The sequence below is a fragment of the Pleurodeles waltl genome, chromosome 3_1, assembly GCF_031143425.1.
Source record: "Pleurodeles waltl isolate 20211129_DDA chromosome 3_1, aPleWal1.hap1.20221129, whole genome shotgun sequence".
NCBI classification, from domain to species: Eukaryota; Metazoa; Chordata; class Amphibia; order Caudata; family Salamandridae; genus Pleurodeles; species Pleurodeles waltl.
Window position 1 is genome coordinate 630,919,512 of NC_090440.1, and position 23,676 is coordinate 630,943,187.

Here is a 23,676-nt window from a genome sequence, read left to right on the forward strand (position 1 = left end):
GGGAGGGGGTGTTCCTTCTATGCACTAGTACAGGCAGAGACGGGCTATCACTGCTATGTTCTCATGTAGAAAGCTAGAAGTGTAGGCAGGGATTTGTAGGTGCTTGAATTATTCTAATATGCTTGGATTATTTATGTTTCACACCTATCGTTAACTGTGATATGTTTCATCTTCCTTATAATTACAGCTCATTTTTTTTAATTGCACAATTTTCAATTATATTTGTCTGCCTGTGCTTGTGTGAGACTTGAACTAAGAAAAAGGGGTTAGATCCGCCAACCTTGCCTTTCCAGAGGAGTCATAGTGTCATGTTGCAGGCTGCCACAATCATCTTTCATTTTTAGGTTTGGGTAGGGTGCTGCTATCTAGCTAAAGAGTTAGACCGACAGCTGCCAGATGGTGTGTGATCAACACAGCACCCTACATGCAGCAGTGCTGCCTCCTGAAAACCAGCAGTCTTGCCTCCATGGTGGCCAGACAGGCCCTGCAGTGGCAGGCCTGAGACATGGTTGGAGGGATGCTTAAGTGGCTGGCACAACCAGTGCTGCAGGCTTGCAGGTAGCATTTAATTTACATGCCCTGGACACATCTAGCAATATCCCCCCCCCCCAAAAAAAAATGATTGACGTAGTGTTGAAACATTCACCCCAAGTCACAGATCAGGGTTTAATCCACCATTACTTTGCTCGCTACATCACCCCAGTTTAGACCCAGACTAATGCAAACTAGTCTTGACCCTGCTCCCCATGGGAACAGTCCAGCCTGAACTGCTAAGCCAGGTCCTTCCTGGACCGAAAACAAGCACCCTGGGACAATCAACATGAGCACAATTTCTCAGGAAAAACATACCTTCATTCTAAACAAGCAAGACCACTCTAATCATCGCAAACCAACCACTATCTACCACAATAGAACACTCCACCAGACTCTTCTACCCTACATCCACACAAGAACCCTGTGTAGATCTCTTAATTTCAACAAAAAACACACCTCTGTGCTAAGCCCCAATCACTCCAAAAACCCACACAACCTTTCTCTGTAAAAACATCAGTTGTTCCCAATCTCCCATTCATCCCAGAATACCCCTGCACATCCGCTATACACTAAATACCAACTCAAGTAATGCAATTTCTCAACCATCTGTACCTCACAGGTTCCTAGCAACAAAGACACAAACCACTTACTAATCACTAGGTTCACAAATACATATCATGGCTCACTAACATGTCTATTATCTACTGCAGATTCCAGTGCCATAAAACCAGAGCTGCATGCTTTACCACCACCTCTCACCCAGATCAGTTCTACCTTTAACACATCCAAAAGAAATACACTCCAAACTACTCTCTGTAAACTCATATCCCCTTGTCTACCACATAACAATACTACTATTCAGAGACAACGTCACAACACACCTCCTCAATAACTACCACCCATAAATATAGACTCTTCCAAATGCCCCTAGGCTTGTTCAATGAGAATAGCAAAACCCATAATTAACTCAATGATTGTCCTACTAGAGCTAACACATCATTAATAACACACAACGTACAAGGATCATACTTACTCTCCCACAGTACAAAATGACATCACCTCTAAAACAGCTCTTTAAAACAAATTTTTCTGTGACCAAAAACAAGTAAAGTATCTTGGACCTATTGATAGACCATTAATTTGACTTACTCTTCATAACAGAAGCATGGCTGGAGGAAGACATCATTCAAGTATTGCATAACGCTGCTCCACCAGACTATCTAATTTGTTTTACAAAATTGTAGGCTGCTTAGCAAGCATATCTGAGGAAACAGCTTCTCACACTAAAGCTGAGGATATTTTCTTACAAGGTAGTAAAGCCCTCATCTTCAGATGCATCCCTGCTTCAAAATTTCCTGTAACTTTGATTTTCCTTACTAACCACTTCCAAACAATTGTATGTTCCCAAATGCCTTTCTAAACAGAGTTTTAAACCTACTTTTCCAATATTCAGATCATAGGTATTCTTGGTGATCTAAACATTAGGTTTGACAAACCGAATATGCCACACACCAGAATGATCCTCACAGGCATAGACATGCCTAACCTACAACATCTCATTCTCAACCCATACACATTGCGGGATACAGTTTTTCAGCAACCCAGACCTAGTCACATCCCAAAACATTACTCCAGTCACATTCTAAGACCACTACCTGATTGTCTTACAATACAAGGCACCTCAACTCACACACGCTTCAGCTATCTCACAGCACAAATTGGGACACAATAAACACAATTAAAAAACTCTATAATGTTTTCATGAAACTTTTGAAATATTAATCACACAGAAACATCAAAACATTGAAAAATAAAAAAAGCAACTTGAATGAATACAGACTTAAAAAAGATAAGACAATACATCACAAACTTCAATGGACCTAGCTCAAAATAATGAATCCTCAGTACAGAATACTCCTACACAGGCATGAGAAAATGTGCAAATCATCAAATAAAGCATCAAAAAATACTAGCAGAATCTACAACACAAAATTCCCAAATTAAAACTTATTTTCAGGATTTTGCAATTTAACAAGCATCAAAGGAATCAAACCCATTTATCAGGAATTTCATAATAAACTAGGCAGTTCATTCCACAACAAAAGCAAAGCTGTTTGAGTCATACTTAACAGACAATGGTCCCCAAAAAACGAACCCATTTCCAACAATCCCCTCAACAAACTCCTATAGGAGTAGGTTAACACAGCCTCTGCACTCCATGAAATACCTAACACCAACTGAATTTCAAGACCTCGTCATAGCTAGCAGGCTAACCTGTTGTCCCTTTGACTCTTGTCCCCCACAAGTCTACAAAAACACTCTGCTAACAACTTCAGGAACCATCCCAGTCAGAACTCCAAACCAATCACTAACTCTATCACAACAGGAATTATTTGAGAAGACTTGAAAAAGTATTTTACATTCCCTACGCCGGTTATTAAGGAACTCATGCCTGGGCCATTAGGGCCCCAACAATTACAGACTTATTGCAAATGGGCAATCAATTGCTAAGCCAACTTTCAGAAAGAGCAGACTTTGCCCACATGTCACTGTTCATTGAAGAAAACTCCCTACTTTCTCACTTGCAAACAACATTCCATCCAAGAAGAGGCACTGAATCAGCCCTAATTGCCATGTGGGTATTAGAAAGTGGATTATTGGTAAGGGCAAGTCAGTACCTACACTTAGCAATAGGCCATTAACCCCCACTAGGTCCTGTCAGGTCTCAATAAATTAATCCCTGCTCAACCATTGGTAGCTTGGCAACGAGCAACAAGGCTTAATTTAGGAGACAGGTTTGTAAAGCATTTAAAAATTACAAAACAGTGAATAACTAAAACACAAAACACAATAAAAAACCAACTCCAATTAAAAAAAATAGAGTATATATTTATCTTTAAAATGACACTAAAACAACACAAATCCAATGTAGGGAATTGGAGATATACATTTTTAAAGATTAAAAGTAATTTAGCAAGGCAGGCCTGCCTTTAAAATGCCCTTGGGCACCTCAGTAGTGCCCCCAGCCCACACGCCCATGCCACTGTGCCTTAAGTGAGGTGTCTACAAATTCAAGACTAGTTATTGACCTGGTCATTGACCTTCTGGGTGTCCCTGCACTTCATTCTGTACTGCTCTGGGGTCAGACCAAACTTCTTAGTTAAACACCTCTTCATACTGAGATAGGAATCTGCTTCTTCCCCCTCCCTAGGGTCAGAACCCTATCCCTCCCAGATATTGGGACCAACTCCCATAGGAGTGAGTCCTAATATTGGAGTTTAACCTTTCTCATTTGAAGAGCCCTTTCAAAGGCCTCTAACCATTTGTCTATGTCATCCCCCTCTACATCAGCAAGAACAACTGACTTGGGCAGCGTGAAGCAGAACCCACCACCCATGGACACCTCAACTTCTCGGTCGCTGCCACCATCTCTCTGTTCAATCTTTGCCCTCTTCTTCTTCTCTAGGGCCAAATTCTATGCCTCCAAAGCTATGAGGGCTGCCTGTGCCTCAAGTTCCCTTTCCCTGAGGTCCAGGTCTGCATCTTCTTGGGCTGATGCCACAGAGTCTCCCCTTCCAGTAGCTCTGAATGGGGCCCTAACTACTGATGTCACCAAAAGGTGATCATTCTCCTCCTCCTGGAGGTTGAAGAGCACATGTTTCCTCTACCTTACTACCTCTGAAGCTTTCTCGGCCTCCATCTGCAATACCCAGGCTTCAAGGGACTTGATCATCACAGCCTTTCTAAGGTTGTTAGCAGCAGGTAATCCCCTCTTTCCGCACAATGCCCTAAACTCAGCTGCAGTGGTATGGATAGGCTAGCCAGATTAAGCTCCATAGTCTCCTTAAGTTTTATGTCACTTAAAATAACTTTGGTACTAATTGATCAGAACAATTTAGAAAAATTAAAAATGGAATAATAAAAAAAAATATATAAAAAATTTGAAAAATCAAAAACAATTTGCTCTAGTTCAATTTACAGGGTTTCTACCTTATTTCACTTAAAACTGTAGTGTGATATTAAACACAAGTACTAGATCCCACCACTGCGTACCACAAATGTTGGAAAGTGGATTATTGGTAAGGGCAGGTAAGTACCTACACCTAGCAATAGGCCACTAACGCCCACTTAGGTCCAATCAGGTCTCAATAATTTAAACCCATCTCAACCCTTGGTAGTTTGGCAACGAGCAACATAGCTTAAATTAGAAGACAGGTGTGCAAAGCATTTAAAAAATCACTAAACAGTAAATAAGTAAAACAAAAAACACAATACAAATCCAAATCCAATTTATACAAATAAATTATATTTTCATCTTTAAAATGGCACTAAAACAACAAAGATCCAATGTAGAGAACCGGAGATATGATTTTTTAAAGATTAAAAGTAATTCTAGCGTTTAGCAGCAAACAGTGCTCAAAGGGTTAAAAAAGGTCACATTGGACAGGGACAAAGTCCAGTGTTCAGGTGACCCACGATGTAACACTGTTGCACTTACTTTCAGGAGTGTTTTTTGATACAGGAAAGTGGTCCATAGCACCAGCCAAGGATTCAGAGGCTCTGGCTTGCCTCTTGGGGTCTCGGACTACAACTCCCGCAATGTACCTCTTCAACTTATGGAGAGGTTTACAACAGTTGCTCCAAATGTCTCCGAACCTCTTGCTCATCTTTCAGAGGTCCTTTTTGGGTCCTTGAAGTGTTCATAACTTGATCCAAGGTTCCAGAAGCTCTGAGTTGCTCCTTGGGAGTTGGGTCTACAGCTCCCAGAATGCACCTGGTCAGAATCCACAAATGGTACTGGACGCTAGTCAGCTTGGCTCTTCTTGCAGGGCTTGATGCAGGGGACTCTGGGCAGCTCCTTTGTACCTGTAGCTTACAGGGGGTCCACTCCTGGAGTTGCAGAAGCAAGGCAAAATCCTTTTCTTGTTGAACCCCAAAGTGTGCAGCTGATGCAGTCCTTGTGAGTGTGGTGTCCAGGTACAGGCCCAGGGTTCAGCAGGGCAGTCCTTCTTCTCCAGTATCTTTCTCCAGAAGGGATCTGAGGTGTGGTTGAAACTCTGCCAATTCTATCCTTGCTCCTGCCGTGGAAAGCAAGGGGGGGGCAACTGTCCAATCACAGGCAAGCCACTATGCCATTTGAAAACCACTTCCTGGGAATTGTGGCAACATTCAGACCCAGGGAGCAACATTCCTTTACAATTCAAAATGGCAGATACTGAATTTTGTGGGTGAGGTCTGGCTGAGCCCATCCACTAGTGTGCTTAAAATTCCTTAACACACCCCTCTCCTCCTCTCTCTCAATCTAATCCAGAGGGCACCTGGTTGTCTGGGTATGCAGGAAATCGAGGAGGTCCTGATCTGCTCCAAATGTCCTTCCCTGATTTGAAGACCAGCTTGGCTGCTCTCCCCCATCCTGTTTCACCATATGCTGAGCAGATCTCCTCCCCCAAGCACTCACTTTGTGTTCAGCCCAGGCCTCTTCACACCTCCTCAAGGCAGCCTGGCCAGGCTGCCAGATGCTGTCCAATCAGAGGAGGTCACTACAGAGCTGAAACTGGTAACAATTAGGAAGAGTTCTAAAACTCTTTCCCTGAACTATTTATATTAAATCCAACAATAGCAAGTTGTAGCATTTATTATGACAATCAATTTGAGGCCAAACTTGCCATAACTTGCTCCTTTGGAGACTTTATTAATTAAAATAAAGTCTCCCCATTTTAGCCTATGGGGTCTATTCACTACAGTGAGGGAACAATGAATTTGGCTATTTTACCTCACCAGGGCTTATAAAACAATTGTTATAAGGCTCCTGCTAATAGTTACATGGCACCAAACCCTGAGGGGACTTAGGGCACACCTTACGGTGATGTATATGTACAAATAAGGTAGTTTAAGATTTTGGAAGTACTTTTAATTCCAAAGTCGAATTTGCACATAACTTTAATTTAAAAAGAGTCAACAAGGCAGGCCTAACTTTAAAATGACCCTGGCACCTTAGCACTGCACCTATGGGTGCACCACCTATGCTGGGGTCCCTAAACCTACACGCCCTACCATATAATAGGGATTTATAGGTAGGTTGACATAGCCAATTATAATTAGCACATTTTTCATACTCATTTTACACAGAGCACAGGCCCTGGGACTGGCTAGCAGTTCCCAGGGCATCATCAGAGTCAGGAAAACACTAGCAAAAAGTGAATAATTGGGGCAAAAAGTTAGGGGGATCTGCAATCAGCCCTGTATTCTCACACTGGGACAACCTTTAATACAGAGCAGACCAGGATGAGGTAGCTGCACGTCTTCTTTTGAACATACTCATCACACACTAATGCTAAGGCTCAAGGAATCTCCCATAGAGGGTACCGGTCTCATTTGGATCTCATCTTACCTACACAGTAGAGTAAACGTGATCCACACTACTTTCTCTCAAAGCCCTACAGCATAAAATCAGGAGTCCTTCAAGGCTCTATCATTTCATACCTCCTTCTCAACATCCACATGAAACCCTTAAAAAAGAACTGATGAAGGTTTCTGCTATAACTATACAGATGATAAACTGATACCACTTAAATTGAAAGGACCCAGGGGCATTGCAAACTCCAAAATCTTGAGTTGCCTCTGGGCCATTGACTAGATGGCATGAGGGTATCTCAAATGGAATGCCTCCTAAACTAAAGTACTCAGCTGCGCACTGGAAAACATATAGCCCTGCCTGCTCATGATCTGATGATTTACAAAACCCACTGAAAATGCCCAAGGAGCTATGAGACAAATGAAGTACCATGAACTCCAAACTGTCCATGAACATCTGGACACAAGGTCCAAGCAACAGTCTCTCTTGTCCTATCAAACCTAATGAAGCCAATGGTCTATATCAGTGCTCTCCTTTACCAATCTTGAGGCAATTACAGGGAATTGTGAACTCTGCTGCCAGAGTACTCCTACATGTGAAGCCACAAGTCCATATATCTCCTGCACTGAAGGCCCTCCATTGGTTACCAGTTGCCCAAAGATTCTCCTTTACGCTGGGTTGCATAACCCACAAGACATTATTGGCAACATATCACTTTTCATCAGAAAGAAAGTCACAAAATACATCCAATAAAGAACCTTATGTTTCTAGACTGGCACCTCGTCTTAAAATCCCAGCATACAGGACATTAAAAAAACATTGGTTGAATACCTTTCATAACTATGGCACATGCCATTACAGAGAGGTATGGAGGTATTTGGACTCTTTGGAATGGCAGAGGGCTTTCAAAATAATGTGCCTCCCTACTGGTAACCAGTGCAGCTGCCTCAAGGTGGAAGATCAGGTACGAGTCGGGCTGAGGTGTTCTGAATCAGTTGCAGTTTGTGAAGAGACCCTTGGCTGATGTTCAACATCAAAGCATTGCAATAGCCCAGTTTGGAGATAACTAGAGCCACGATCACCAAAATTCTGAGATCCTTCTGTAGGTAGGGGGGAATTTTCAGGACGGCTTTGATCATCCAAAACATGTTTTAATGGTCTGGTTCACCTGTTGATCAATAGATAAGGCTTTGTAAAATATGTTCCCTAGGGCTCTTGCCATTGGAATGGGTGCTGGCAGATCACCGCAATATTGCAGCCACCACCGGGAATTCCATAAAGAGCTGTTAGAACTAAAGAATAGAATTTCCATTTTTTCTCCATTCATTTTGAGCCAATTATGGCTCATCCATTTATTAATCTTGTTTATGCAGTTGTAAAACCTGTTGGCTACCTCCTCCCAATTCCTATTGAATGGGATAGTAAGCTGGGTGTCTTCAGCATAGGAGGCAACCTGGAAGCCAAATGAACGGACCAGCTTGGCCCATAGGCCCACATACAGGTTGAACAAGGTGGGGCTGAGAGAGGACCGCTGGGGAACACCGCAAGGGAGTTGAAACGGAGCAGCTCTGAATTCCCCGCAGCTCACAATGGTTGATCTTTCAAACAGAAACAACTTCAGGATATCCAGGGCATCTCTTACCACAGCTTGGTAAAGGCACTGCACCATCAATTTCGGGAAGATGGTGTTGAATGCAGCCGAGAGATCTAACAATACAAGAGTGGCAGATCTACCAGTCTACGGATCAAATCCGAGGTAGCAATGAGCGTGGAATCTGTGCTGAGAGGGCTCTAAACAGCCACTGTCCTGTAAGAAGCAGGCAAGTTCAATATTGAGGCGTTCTTCAAAGGTTTTGGCCGGGGCAGGTAATAAAACGATGGGACGAAGATTCTTAAGATCATTAGGGGCACCTCCTCGTTTCTTTCTGAGTAGAATAACAATTGACTCTTTCCATGAGTGTGGAAAGACCCAGATTTCTATACCTCATGTTAGACCGCGTCTAATACTGTGGACACCAAGCCTGGAGCGAGCTTCAGTATATTATAGGGGCAGGGATCGTTAGGGGACCCAGACTTAACTCCTGACAACAATTCTTTATCCTATTCTCCAGCAAAGGCTGGAATTCAGTAAGTGCTGGACCATTGTTAGTTACCAAGTCCCCCCAAGGGACGTTAGGGTCCAGATCCACGGGGTGTTGATCAAAATTAGCGTGGATCTGAAGGACTGTATTTATGTAAATGTTGTGTAGTTAGCCATCACATCAATATACATGAATATAACTGGATATGTAACTGTTGCATCAATATGTGTTTAGGCTTTGTATAGGGATACACCTGCTCACATGTATATGTTATTGTATGTACATATGTCTATGTAAAATAATGTATGTGTGTATATGTGCATTATATATAAGCATACATAATGTATATATGTTTAAATATACATGATTTACATATGTATATTGGTGTGTGTGTGTGTATATGTGTAGATAGATAGATAGATAGATAGATAGATAGATAGATAGATAGATAGATAGATAGATAGATAGATAGATAGATAGATAGATGGATGAACCAAAGTTAAAACAGTGTTATAGTTAGGTCTTTTAATAGTATAAAAAATAATGTTTAATAACCCAAGAAACACTGAAATTCATCAGTTATACTTTATTGACCTAACTATAACCTGCACCCCCATCATGCACTGCCTAAGCCCTCACTTATTAAAATGACATCACTCATGATATGTTAAATGACCTCATTTATGACATCACAGATGACATTGCAGATGACATCATTGATGAAATCACTGAACACATCAAAAACAATGTCATCCAAGCTACTGCCCCTGCAAATAGAAACATTGCTGATCACAAGACTTTTCATTCAGTACGTTAAACACAAGATGGTGAATATGTTAGTGCAGCTAGTGAGATTTTAGTTGAGCTTTTCATAAAGGTTGAGCCTTCTTTCAAAAGCCTGTTACTAAAATATGTGACATTAACTAAAACAATTCATTATTCCCCTGTCAAAGTGTATGTATGATGACATTAAACAGTTGTCATGTAGTGCTACAGATTCTACAAAATTGTGTGATTTATAAAGTGTGATATTTAGTTTCAAACATTCAGTGAAAACTCTGAAACATATATTGTTGTAGAATGTATATTGTGTGGATGACCCACTCACAGATCACAGTATATTTGTTAGCATTGTAAAAATGGTGAGTACTATTCTGCTCTATTCAGGAATATGTGTAAGTTACTTTAAAGGATTGCCCATAGGGCCTAGAAATGCATGCATCTTAATTGGCTAATATATGTAAGTGAATTTTATTAGATTAAATATCCCCGACATCGATTTGTTCTCACAAGATTCCGCTTAGATATCTTCCATCGGCTAGTAACTTTTCCGATCATGAGTGAATGAAGTACAGTTTTAAGAGCATGTCCTTGTGATGCGAAAGCTCCCCAATCCACAATGCATGTGGTCCTCTTTTGATATACCTAGAAAACGTTTCTTACTGCCTTTTTTAAGATCGATTAATTTGCGTCAGTGCCGTGACGCGTACTTTAGCTTACAGATTTTATCCTCTATTGAAATGTGTGGACTTTTAGCAAACTTTTTATGTACAGTACTCTCTGTAAGGAAGTCTATGGGTGTACTGGATTAATTTTATTTGAACATTTGGAATCTCTGGCAAACTCCTTACTCTTTGGAAAATACTGTGACGAAACTCGATTTTTCACTGATGTAAATTTACCAAGTTTTATATACCTGTCCTTGAACGAATTAAGGATGTGCTTTATTGGCCTCCTTATTTTTATTTTTTTTCTTATACATATTTATTACTAAATATGTTATTATTTGATACTTTTATGGGTTGTTGAAAGTCGAATAAAGTTTGTTTGATGATGATGAACTAGATTAAATATGAACTAATCTCAGTTTTTGAAGGGTTTTTAAGGTTCACTAAGTTGCTTTTATCTCAAATGTCTACTGAGCCATCATATTTCTCACACACCTCAATACCAGTAAAAAACATAGCATAATATCTCTTAAAGTGAGTGGTTTCACAGATATGCTTTATGTTGTGCTTGTTCTGTTTTTTTGTCAAAGGATGCACCCACACTATTAGAATGACTGATATTATGGAATATAGGGTCTATGTGTGCTTTGCTGAATACCTTCAAGTATGAAAAGCTTATGAAAAAACTGTCACACTGGGTTGATGATGTCATCAGTGTTGTCATTTGAGATATCATCAGTGTTGTCATTTGAGATGTCATGAGTGATTTATTTTAACATGTCATGAGTGAATTAATATGTAAGATTAAACGCAGAGCATGGTGGAGGCACAAATTATAGTTAGGTCTGTCTGGTATAAGTGGTGAGTTTTAGATTTCGGGAGTTTTTAAACATTGTTAAATGTTTAACCCCGTCTCTGCCAGGCCTTTTCCCCCTCAGGTGCAAGGCATTTTTTTGGCTATTTGGGGCAGGGCCCACTTAGGCCCTCATAACTTCTTGTCCACATAAGCTACCCATGCCAAATTTGCGTCCTTTTTTTCCAACAACATCCTAGGAATTCTAATGGTACCCAGACTTTGTGGGTTCCCCTGAGGGAGACCAAGAAATTAGCCAAAATACAGTGAACATTTCGTTTTTTTAAAACAAAATTGAAAAAAGGGCTGCAGAAGAAGGCTTGTGGTTCTTTCACTGAAATTGGCATCAACAAAGGGTTTGCAGTGCTAAAATCACCAGCTTACCAGCTTTCCAGAACAGGCAGACGTGAATCAGAAAACCCAATTTTTCTACTTAATTTTAGCATTTTACTGGGACATACCCCATTCTTACGATTTTTTGTGCTTTCAGCCTCCTTCCAGTCAGTGACAGAAATGGGTGTGAAACCAATGCTGGATCCCAGAAACCTAAACATTTCTGGAAAATAGACAACATTCTGAATTCAGCAATGGGTAATTTGTGTAGATTCTACAAGGGTTTCCTACAGAAAATAACAACTGAAATAAAAAAATATTGAAATTGAGGTGAATAAAAACAGCCATTTTTCTCTAAGTTTTACTCTGTAACTTTTTCCTGCAATGTCAGATTTTTTAAAGCAATATACTGTTATGTCTGCTGGACTCTTCTGGTTGCGGGGATATATAGGGCTTGTAGGTTCATCAAGAACCATAAGTAACCAGAGCCAATAAATAAGCTGCACTTTGCAGTGGCTTTTCATTCTATACCGGGTATACAGCAATTAATTTGCTGAAATATAAAGAGTCACAAATAGGTATCACGAAAACCTTTGTATCCCATAATGGGCACAAGATAAGGTGTTGAGGAGCAGTGGTTATTTGCACATCTCTGAAATCTGGGGTGCCCATACAGAATGTGAATTACAGGGCATTTCTCAAATAGACGTCATTTTTACACACTGTCTTATATTTGGAAGGAGAAAATGTAGAGAAAGACAAGGGGCAATAACACTTGTTTTGGTATTTTATGTTCCCCCAAGTCTCCCGATAAAAATGGTACCTCACATGCGTGGGTAGGCCTAGTGCCCGCGACAGGAAATGCTCCAAAACACAAAGTGGACACATTACATTTTCTCAAAGAAAAGAGAGGTGTTTTTTGCAAAGTGCCTATCTGTGGATTTTAGCCTCTAGCTCAGCCGCCACCTGGGGAAACCTATCAACCTGTGCATTTTTTAAAGCTAGAGACCTAGGGGAATGCAAGACGGGGTGACTTGTGGTGCTCTCACCAGGTTCTGTTACCCAGAATCCTTTGCAAACCTCAAAATGTGGCAAAAAAAACACTTTTTCCTCACATTTTGGTGAAAGAAAGTCCTGGAATCTGAGAGGAGCCGCAAATGTCCCTCTACCCAGCGTTCCCCCAAGTCTGGCCTCTAGCTCAGCCGGCACCTGGGGCAACCTAGCAAACCAGCGCCTTTTTTTAAAACTAGACACATGGGGGAATCCAATATGGGGTGACTTGGGGGGCTCTGACCAGGTTCTGTTACCCAGAATCCTTTGAAAACCTCGAAATGTGGTCAAAAAAACACTTTTTCCTCTCATTTCGGTGACAGAAAGTTCTGGAATCTGAAAGGAGCCACAAATTTTCTTCCACCCAGCGTTCCCCCAAGTCTCCCGATAAAAATGGTACCTGGTGGGGCAAGTGTTTGTGACAGGGAAGAGCCAAAAACACGTCAAAATTGAGGGGGAGCCAAAGTGGGTCCAAAAGGGCAGTTTGAAAAAAAAACATTTTTAGGCTGACAAGTGCAGCAGAAATCTTATCAGTATAGATGAGACAATGCTGGGTGGTAGGAATTGTGTGGATTTCTGCAGAGTCCGGAAGGTTCCATCACAAAAATGTGGGAAAAATGTGTGCTTTCCAGCAAAGTTGCAGGTTTGCAAGGCATTGTGGGTAAGGAAATGGTGCGGGGTGCACACCACCCTGGAATCAACTAGATGTTTAGTTTTCAGATGTGTCTGGGTCTTGTGGATTTTTCTACATGGCAGCTTCCCAAAGTAAAAAAAAAAGTGCAGCCCTCACCATCCCAAGTGGGACGATTTTGAGAGTTACCAAGCTCTCATGGCCCAAATGTAAAACAAAAATCAAAAAGAGTCAAATGTCCTCTTGCTTGCCATGGGATAAGATATTTTAGTGTGTGGGGGAGAGCTGAATGACTGTTAGCCCCTTCAGTTCGGGTGGGGGCATAACCAGGCCCATACTGGTTGGTAGCCACCACCCCACTATTTTCTTTTATTGTTTTTATTCCCTGGCATCTAGTAGACTTTCTGACCCCCCTGGGTGTGGATTGGGGGTAATTGCCCAATCTGCCCACTGGTGGGCAGAACAACTTTGGTCCCATGTATTTGGGTTGGGGTATGACCATACCCCCAACCTCTTATTTTGTAAAAAATAATCTTCCCTTGTCTCTGGTGGGCTTTCTGCCCCCCTTGGGGGCAGATGGGCCTTCCAAAACTAGGCCAATCTGCCCCCAAGGGGGGCAGTTATGGCCAACAGTAATGTGCCCCCATGGGGAGCGACCCTTGCCCAAGGAGCTGCCCCCCAAAGCAAAATACACACACATACCAATCCATGGTGTCTAGAGGTTTCTGCCCCCTTTGGGGCCATAGGCCAATCTGACCCCGGGGGGGGGAAGAAATGGCCTAATAATAATTCCCCCCCCCCGGAGCGACCCTTGCCCAAGGGGTCGCTCCCCAAACATAAAAAAATTAAACTAAACAAAAAAACAATTATTCCTGGTGTCTAGTGTTTTTTTGCCCCCCCAACCCCCTGGGGGACGATCGCCCAAGAGGCCACTCCCCTATGCGCAAGTACAAAAAGAAATCCCTGGGGGTCTAGTGGTTTCTGCCCCCCCTGGGGACAGATCGCAAGGCCAATCTGCCCCGGGGGGGGGCAGAAATAGCCAAGAAACAAATTGCCCCACAAGGAGCGGCCCTTGCCGAAGGGGCTGCTCCCCTTATTGGAAATAACAACAACAACAAAAAATTCCCTGGTGTCTAGTGGCATTTCTGCTGCCCGATCGCGATCAGAAATGCGCAGAGAGACACAAAAGGAGAGTAAAGGCCTTTCTTCAACTTTCATGCCTCTCTGCCCCCTCCACGTTATCGGAGGAGAAATGCTTTTGCATTTCTCCTTCAATCTGCACTGGAAGCTCAGGGGAAAGGCCTCTGACGAGCGCGATGACGTCATCAGATGCCACAGGGAGGTCACGGGGGTGGGGGTGGAAGTGATTCCCCTTCCATCTCTGCCCAGGGGAGGGGGGTGTTAGGCCATCGGGGGGAGTGCTCCCCCCGGAGGCCCATAACCAGACGAGGTGGTCTTGTCCTCAGCACTGGGCACCGGTGCCGAGGACAAGATCACCTCGTCCATGGCACACAATCGGTTAAAGATTTTGCTGTTAAAATGTCCAAAAGCCTTGTCACTTTCTAGCTTGGCATGAACGGAGCTGTGCCAAACCTATGCTTAAAATTTTGCTAGAAAGTCAGACATTTGAGGTGATCAGAGTTAGAGTATCTGTGTGTTGTAGGGTGCTCTATATAATGATGCAGCTCTCCACCCAAGCATGGGAACTAGCCAGAGTTCCCTGCTCCCTTCTTTATATATACATAAGATTACAACTCACACAAAAATCTCTTTCTTGCATTTACAAATGTTGGCCAATAGAAATGTTTAGTCAGTGCTTTCTATATCAGTATGTAGTTTTTAAATGCATTTCACTTGAAGGCAAAAGAAGAACATTACATGAATAACACTTTCCTATGTAGTTAACATGAGACACTCACCACAGAAGAAAAGTTGACACAAGACTGGGATCCCCAAATTTAATTTTTTTATTAGGGCACAATGGTGACAGAGAAAGTGAGTGACAAAATAGAAATCTGTGATAAATGTTGCAGGCATTTTAGAGAGTTTCTCCTACTACTCTGCCTACGCAATGCTGCTGGTAAGAATGTTTGAGACTATGCTTGTGTTGTTCGTGAGGGGGTTGAATTGGTGGTGTTGAAGATTCAGATGGTGGAGGTGGTGCAGATTGTGCAGGTGCAGGTGCAGGTGGTTGTGGTAGAGGTGGTTTTGGTAGAGGTGTGAGTTTTACAGGTAGTGTGTCCTTCATACATAGAGGTGCTTTATTAAGGGGATGGATACATGTAAGTCTAGAGTTTAAGTAACATAACCCTCAAATTTTGTTGAGAACCTAAAGTAGTAAAGTTATTGCAAGATGACATAGTAAATTAACAGATGTTAGTTATTCACAAGTGTAAGTTACTTTTGTGAATCATCCCCTAGGTGTCTGATTGACTTTTGTCTTGCTATTAATTACTAGCAATGCATTTACTTCCAGCGTGTTTTATTTTGGCTTTATACCATCCATGTTGGAAAGTGGTTTATTAGTAGGTGCAGGTAAGTACCTACAGCTAGTAATAATGCCACAATCACAAATAAGGTTTAGTCAAAGTCTCAATAAATTAATCCTTGCTCAACCCTTGGTAGCTTGGCTATTGAACCGTTAGGCCTAACTTTAGAGACAGGTGTATACAGCATTTAATATCAACAAAACAGTAAATAAGTAAGACACAATGGAAAATAAAAACACCAAGGGCCAGATGTAGCAAAGCGTTTGCGACTCGCAAACGGTGAAAAACGCCATTTGCGAGTCGCAAAAGCCTCACCGGAATGCAGAAATGCATTTTGCGAGTCAGACCCGACTCGCAAAATGCATTTCCGACTCGCTAATAGGAAAGGGTGTTCCCTTCCTATTAGCGACTCGCAATGCTATGTATATTCATTTGCGACCGCGATTGCGGTCGGAAATGAAGGCGCAGTTACCATCCACTTGAAGTGGATGGTAACCCAGGCGCAAACGGGAAGGGGTCCCCATGGGACCCCTTCCCCTTTGTGTCTGGCCATAAAAATAATTTTTCTGGGCAGGCAGTGGTCCAATGGACCACTACCTGCCCTGAAAAATACCAAAACTAAAGGTTTTGGGTTTTTTTTCACAGTGCAGCTCGTTTTCCTTTAAGGAAAACGGAAACAGGTTGCACTTTGAAAAAAAAAAACTGCTTTATTTAAAAGCAGTCACGGACATGGTGGTCTGCTGTCTCCAGCAGGCCACCATCCCCGTGAGTGCCCATACTCACAATGGGGTCGCAAATTGTGACCCACCTCATTAATATTAATGAGGTGGGTCTTTGCGACCCCATTGCGAGTAGCAGAAGGTGTCTGAGACACCTTTCTGCATCCCAAATTGCGACTTGCAATTTGCGAGTCGCAGGGACTCGCAAATTGCAAGTCGCAATTTGGGACTTTGCTACATCTGGCCCCAAATGTCACCAAAACAACAAAAATCCAGTGTAGGGAATCAGATATATGAGTTTTTATAGATTAGAAGTAAAAATATGCTTTCTAACCCCTAAAAAGTGAAAAGCAACAACCGTGGCCATCTGGTCATCCTGGATCAGGACTAAGTGAAAGTTTTAGGCCAACTGCGATGGAGCACGGGTCAAATACAATGAAAAGTTGGTGCCAGTCAAGTTTTACCTTCCCACTCAGGGGCTGATTATGAGTTTGGCGGTCCCCACGCGAGACTGCCAAACTCACGGGAAGGACGCAAAAAGCAGACAGTGGCATTCTTATGGTGCTGGGCAAAGGGCCCCCCCAGAACACCCTCACTGAAATCCTTTCCATGGTGGTGAAACTGCCATGGAGAGGCTGGCGGTGAGGGGAGTTGTAATCAGTCAAGCTGCACTGAGTTCAGCGCCACCCTGGCTGGCTACAATTCTGGCCACCATCATGCCATTGGGAACCTAGTGGGTTCACCCATCAGGGTTGTAATTGAGTAATCAGACCCCCTGGAGTGCGGTGGTCCCACTGTCAATGCAAGTATGGCAGTCCTTGGACCACCACATTCGTGATCAGAACCTTAGTCACATTTTTGGTTCTTTTTCTATCAAAGCCGAGCGAGTTTCTTTGGCAGGTCAGGCCCATGTTTGATGTCGGCAGCTTGCTTCAGTGCAAGGCCTCAGTGAATCCTGGATGTCTCAATTCTCATAGCCAATGGTGAAAAGATCTGGAGCTTCAGTGGGACAGTTTGATGTAGCTGTCCTGACTCTCGACATAGGGGTTGGTTAACCTATAGAGCTTTTTGACAAACGTTGTCCAAATATTTCTAAACTTCTGGATCTTCTTCCAGAAGGTCCCATTTCTGTCTTTGAGATTCTTCAACACCATAGAAGGGTATAGAAGCTTTGATTTACCTCTTGAGGGGTTGGGACTACAACTCCATCCTTTAAAGTCCAAGTGAAGCTGATCAGCTTGGCTTGTCTTGATGCAGGTGACTTCTTGAAGCTCTTTTGTATCTGTTGCTATTATGGAGTCCACTCCTTAATCCATTTGAAGCAAGGCAAAGACCTCGTTTGTGAAGCCCAGAAAGTGCAGCAGGTGCAGCCCTTAAGAGTGCAGTCCTTTTAGAGTGCAGACCAGGGATTTAGCAGGGTAGTCCTTCTTCTCTTTATATTTCCAGGCAGGGATATAAGTTGCTGGGCAGCTCTCCCATATTTATTCCAGTTTCTGGGCTGCTAAGAGGGGGGGCACTTCTGGCCAATGAGATGCAGGGTGCCACTCCCTGTGGTGACAAAACCTTAGAAGTGTGGCATATATGTGTCCCAGAAAGTACTTCCCAAAAAAAATCAAAATAGAGAAAATCTCTTATGGAGGTTCATATCTGGCTAACCCACCCCACAGATGTGACTAACTTTTCCCTACACTCTACTTTCAGCTTCTCTCCTGATCTAGTGAGGGAGGCTCCCATCTGGCTGGGAGTGTAGGAAGTGGGGTTGGGTCTGGATGCTGCTCTACCTGTCTTTCTCCGTTTGAAGACCATTTTGACAACCCACCCCCTTCCTGTCCTGGCAGCAACAGATCTCTTCCCAGCAGATAGTCCCTTTGTTTCATCTCAGGCCACTTCACACTTCATCAGAGTAGCTTGGCTGAACCGTCAAAGACTGGCCAATCAGAAGAGGCTGCTACAGGGATGTTTTAGTTAACGTCAGGAAAGCAAGTTCTAAGACTAATTTCCTGCAATAGTTATAATATATCTGACCTTGGCAAGTTGTTGGATTTATTGTAACTAATATTTTGAGACTTTTAATGACTGTTCTAGCACCTTCCTGTCAGACATTAGACTTTATTAAAGTTTAATAAAGCCTTTCCATGTTAGCCTATGGAGCTAGCAGTGTTACAATGGGGAAAATGAAATGGGCAGATTTCCCTCACCAGGGCATATAAAATATATTTTATAATTTTCCTGCTCCCTACCATTGGGGCACTCAGCGCAGGCCTTAGGGGTGACCTATATATAATACAAATATTGTTTTAGACTTTGGAAGTGCTTCGAATTTGGACAGAAACAGTCATATTTTAAAAGCAGCTTGAAAAGCAGGCCTGGCTTTAAAATTACCTCTTACACCACTACAGTACACACTTAAATGCTTTACGTCCACTGTGGTCTTTAAACCTATATACCTATAGGCCCTACCATATATTAGGGATGTAAAGGCAGGCTGTTGGAACCAATTGTAATTACACCAATTACCACGAACCTTTTAACAGAGCATTGGCCCTAGGCCTGTTTAGCAGAGCAGAAGGCCCAAATAAAGGCAGAAAACCAGCAACTAGTAGTCCAAATGGGAGCAAAAACTAGGTGAGGGGCATCTGCAAAAAGCCCTGTTTTCTGACCGTCCACTCTTACTTTTCTAAAGGACCTAGGTTTTCTAACTACATTACATACTATAAGAAATGTGTATACTAGAACACTTAGGCCCTCATTTGGACCTCAGCTGTCTTTTTCAGAGGTACTGCCGTGCTGAAGACTGCCAGTGCAGGCGGTTTTCCGCACAGCGTATCATGACTGCTGGCAGCCCTCTGCCCTTTTCTGGACGGAAATCCGCCAGCAGCCATACTGGCGGTGAAGTGGAGGCTGCTCCACCTCCACCGCCACGTCATCAGGACACCGCCCTTCCTAATTGCGACCCGCAGTCCCATGTATGATTGTTTTGTGACCGCAAATGTGGTCGCAAAACAATCGCAGTTAGCACCAGTGTAGGTGCAAACACATTCGCCAATGAGAAGGGGTCTCCATGGGACCCCTTCCCCTTTGTGAATGTCACTGAAAACATTTGTTCATTGCAGGCAGTGGTCCTACGGACTACTGCCTGCTCTGAGAAAATGAAACAAAAACGTTTCATTTATTGTTTCTGTAAGGCATCTCGTTTTCCTTCCAGGAAAACAGGCTGCATTACAAAAAAAAGAAAACTGCTTTATTTAAAACATGAATAATCATGAGGTGGGCATTTGCGACCCCCTTGTGAGTCACAAATAGTGTTAATGACACTATACTACATACGGTTTTGCGACTCGCAAAAAAAAACTTTGATACAAGTAGCCCTTAGTTATGTAGGGTTTGTATGTACATCACAACCGTCACTTTTTGAAATGAGAAAATGTAATATGTGCCTTGTCACAATTACTTTTCTTTTTCTGGTATGGTATGCAGAAAAAATTAATGGTAAATATTAGAGGAGGCCCCTAGGGCACTGATCATAACCATTTATGAATGCATACTAGCGATTAATAAGGTAACAACTGACAGCATCAAAATACGTTATGTAACAAGGACTGAAGTGTCTATGATTTCATTCTTCTTTCCTTTCTCTTACAGTTACTATGTTTGTCAAACCTGCCAGCCCCATAGCAACAACCACTGTGACATCAGCTGCTACTCCCACCCATGCTGATACATCTGGGTCTTCAACTACTGTGCTAAGTAAGTAATATAGAAGTCCTCAGGTAACTTATCACTCAAACTGTTTAATCAATATTCAGATCAGTCCTCAATGAACACATGGCCTTTCCTTAATTGTCATAGGCGTGCTGTGAGTCTTGCTCAAATCACTCATTGGTTGTCTGTATATCTCTATGTAACCAGAGAGCCAGACTATTACATTCCAGAAAGTCTAAGCTAGGTCTCCAGTCTTCAGAAAGTGATACAATTATTTTTGTTATAATAGCAGATCTTATGTGAACCAGGTCACAAAATTAATTTTAAAAATTCCTATACCATGTCTGACCTTCAGGGATCGTGTGATCCATAAGCATAATGCCCCAATAGAAAAACCTGTGAATGAACCCATGTTCAAAAAACCCTGAGTCCTCTCCTACCCATCCACAGATAGACACTTAAACTCACACCCGATGAAGTCATTAAGGGTTCCATGTAAACAATTTGTGGCTGTAAAAAGGGAAATCAATGTATATTCTTATTGTGCACGTTTTTTAAAGCATGTCTGAAATTGTGGTTACAGTTGTGAGGTGCATCATTTCCATTTGTTAAAATAGGTTACATTAGGATATATTAAATTAGGAGGTTTACATGTTGGTCAAACTGTGTAATTGCTATTAATCACTTTACTGTTTAGTTAAAACCAAGGGAGACATCACCCTACATTTGTAAACAATGAAGAAAAAGTATGGGCCACTTCTTATTCAATGAATGAATCAATCAATTAATTAAAAAATGTATTTAGTTATTATGAATTGACCATAAAAGCACACATTTCTAAAAATTATTATTTTTTTAAAACATTTTTATGAATTACATGGCACTGTACGTTTGTACAGAGAAAAAAGTCATAATGTACACAAATCTTACACATGTGTAATAATGTTACAGCTCCTTAAAACAGATCATCATAACATCAGCCCCAATATGTGTAATTATTTATGTATTTGTAGTTTGTCACATTATGTAGTGTCTTGGACATGTGTACATCAAATGGAGTAATGTGTGAGGTGAAAAAGTGTTATTCATCAAGGGCAGAGGGAAATGAAGAACCTAACTAGGGTTGGTGCAGTAGAAAAAAAGGATATGCTCAATATATCTGGTGGATGTAGGGTAGGGGGCAGGGTGACAGGGAGGGTTCATAATATGAAAGTGGTAAGTCGACCAGGTTTGGGTGGTCTGGTTCTTGTGCCTGTACTACCCAAGGTGTGTCAGGTTAGTCCTCCCCAGTGGAGTTATCATTCGAGAGAGATAGTAATCACCCCATATCCTCTATACAGAGACCATTCTGAAGAATCAAGTCCAATACCTGCCCCTGGTCAGGATTCCACAACCCTTTCTATACTTCAACTTCTAGTTGCTCACCTTTACAATTAGATGATTTGGATAATTCCTTTCCCCACCCTTGGAGTGTAGGTTCCCTGGGAAATTCCTAAAACATACTTATCCGGCGCTGTGCAAAGACAATAGCTAAGTCTGCAAATCTCAAGATGAACATTTTGGCTTTAGTTTTAGTGGAATAGGCCCCGCACACTGGCAACTGAGGATCAGACTACATTGCGTACCATAGCAGAGTTAGTGAAATTCACCACCATTTTCCAATAAAGGGAAAGGGTGTGCATACCAATACTATATGATAAATGTCCACACTCAACTCTTGGTAGCAGGTGCATGCCACCTGTTTATCTGGAAACATAATGGTTGAATGCAATTGGGTGTATGGCACACCCTGCGGAGAGAACAGACTTGGATTAGTCAGATCCTGGCATTTTGAGACATGTTGGGAGTCTGCTGCATGATTTTGTGCCAGTCCTCATGCTTGGGCTGTACCTCGGGCCCAGTGGTTTCACAGTTCAGTAATTGAGCTCTGGGTCTGTGCTGACGGCGCTTCATAAATGAGAGTGATTGTATGGGTTTGCCCAGTGATCAAGTAAATAGTTTCTAGGCAGTTATGTTCCACTGGTTCCACTCTAACCCCACCTCATGTCTGATTTTTAATCATTATTTAACAGCATAGAATGTTAAGCTGAACAAGAAGAATTCCTAGGAACAGATTTATAACAAGCTCTAATTGTTGCTATTCCCTGGGGTTCTGGACAGGCTTCAATGTAACCCAGTAGTTTGGGTGTGAGCATGTCCCTTATTAAAGTACAAGCCATCTTTGGAGAAAGTTAAACACCACAGTCAGCTCCTCTGCTCAGCCGAACTGACTACTCTGGAATGTTTTCATACTAAATTGCATGGTTGCTGGGTTTTGCATAAAGAGCCCTAGCCAGGTGACATCATTGCCATCATGTTGCAGGACATCACACTTCTCCTTCCATAATAGCACAATAAGAGGTTACATAAATAAATTAATATGACCTAAACCTTATACACATTAATAAAATAAGTATTGTTAACCTTACAACAGTACGTAGAGAAACATAAGACATAAGCATAAGCAAGATAAACATAATAAAAACTAATAAAATAAATAGCAAAACATGAGTAACAATAGTCAAAAGAACATCTTGAACCAAGATACTCACTGACAAAAATCTTTAAGATGAGGAAGAGCTTTGCAAATTCTACAACTCCTCCTGCCACTAGCAAATTTCTATGTCCATTCTTAATAAATTGCTTTTCTACCATCTATCTATGGGTCTGATTTAGATCTTGGAGAATGAGATTACTCCATCACAAACCTGATGGATATCTCATCCCCGTATCACGATCCTATAGAAATCGTAATACAGCAGACAGGCTATCCCTCATATTTGTGACAGAGTAACATGTCTGCCAAACTTTAAATCAGGCTCTATGTTATCCAGCAAGTCATTCTGTTCTCCAGCCCCTATGTTTTCTAGAGCATCTTTCACTTTAACTATTCAGCTCCAATTTTGACACTGTCTCCATTGTGCATCACATTGTATCGCATTGTTGTTTATTCTCTTAGTTCTGCTAAAATAATGGGGAGGTACAGGATAAGCTGTGATTCATTCTGGTAAAGCTTTCATCCAATCTATATTATTAGCCTTGACTGACTGCATGTTCTCCTTCAATGTTGTATTTAATGTTCCAACAGCTCCATTAGTTTCTAGATGATATCTTGAACATTTTTGATGCTTAATGCCACTATTTTTAAGTAGTCTTTAAATTCTGCTGAACAGTTGTCTGGGATGAGAGAATTGGGAAAGCGTTCTCTTTTACAGATTTCATTTAGAACGTTTATGATACAAGTTGATGATATGTCCAACAGACAAATTATTTTGACCCACCTTGAATATTATTCAAGAAGAACGAATATATAAGGCGCATTATGCTCTCCCCTCAGTAGACCTAACATGTCTCTGGCCACTTCATCCCACAGTTGACCAGTAAGGTTCCTGCATACCAACTGTACATCTGGTGATCAATATCGTGTTACTGTTGTTACATT

The 23,676-nt window shown here is 41.9% G+C and overlaps 1 protein-coding gene across 1 annotated transcript in view; it reads left to right on the forward strand.

Moving 5' to 3' along the window:
* LOC138284401 (mucin-5B-like) overlaps positions 1-23,676 on the forward strand; it is a 1,991,087-nt gene that overhangs the window by 1,738,666 nt on the left and 228,745 nt on the right. The window contains exon 31 of the mRNA XM_069223138.1: positions 20,136-20,240. Within this exon, the coding sequence (XP_069079239.1) occupies positions 20,136-20,240 (105 nt within the window). The remainder of the gene's footprint in view (positions 1-20,135; positions 20,241-23,676) is intronic.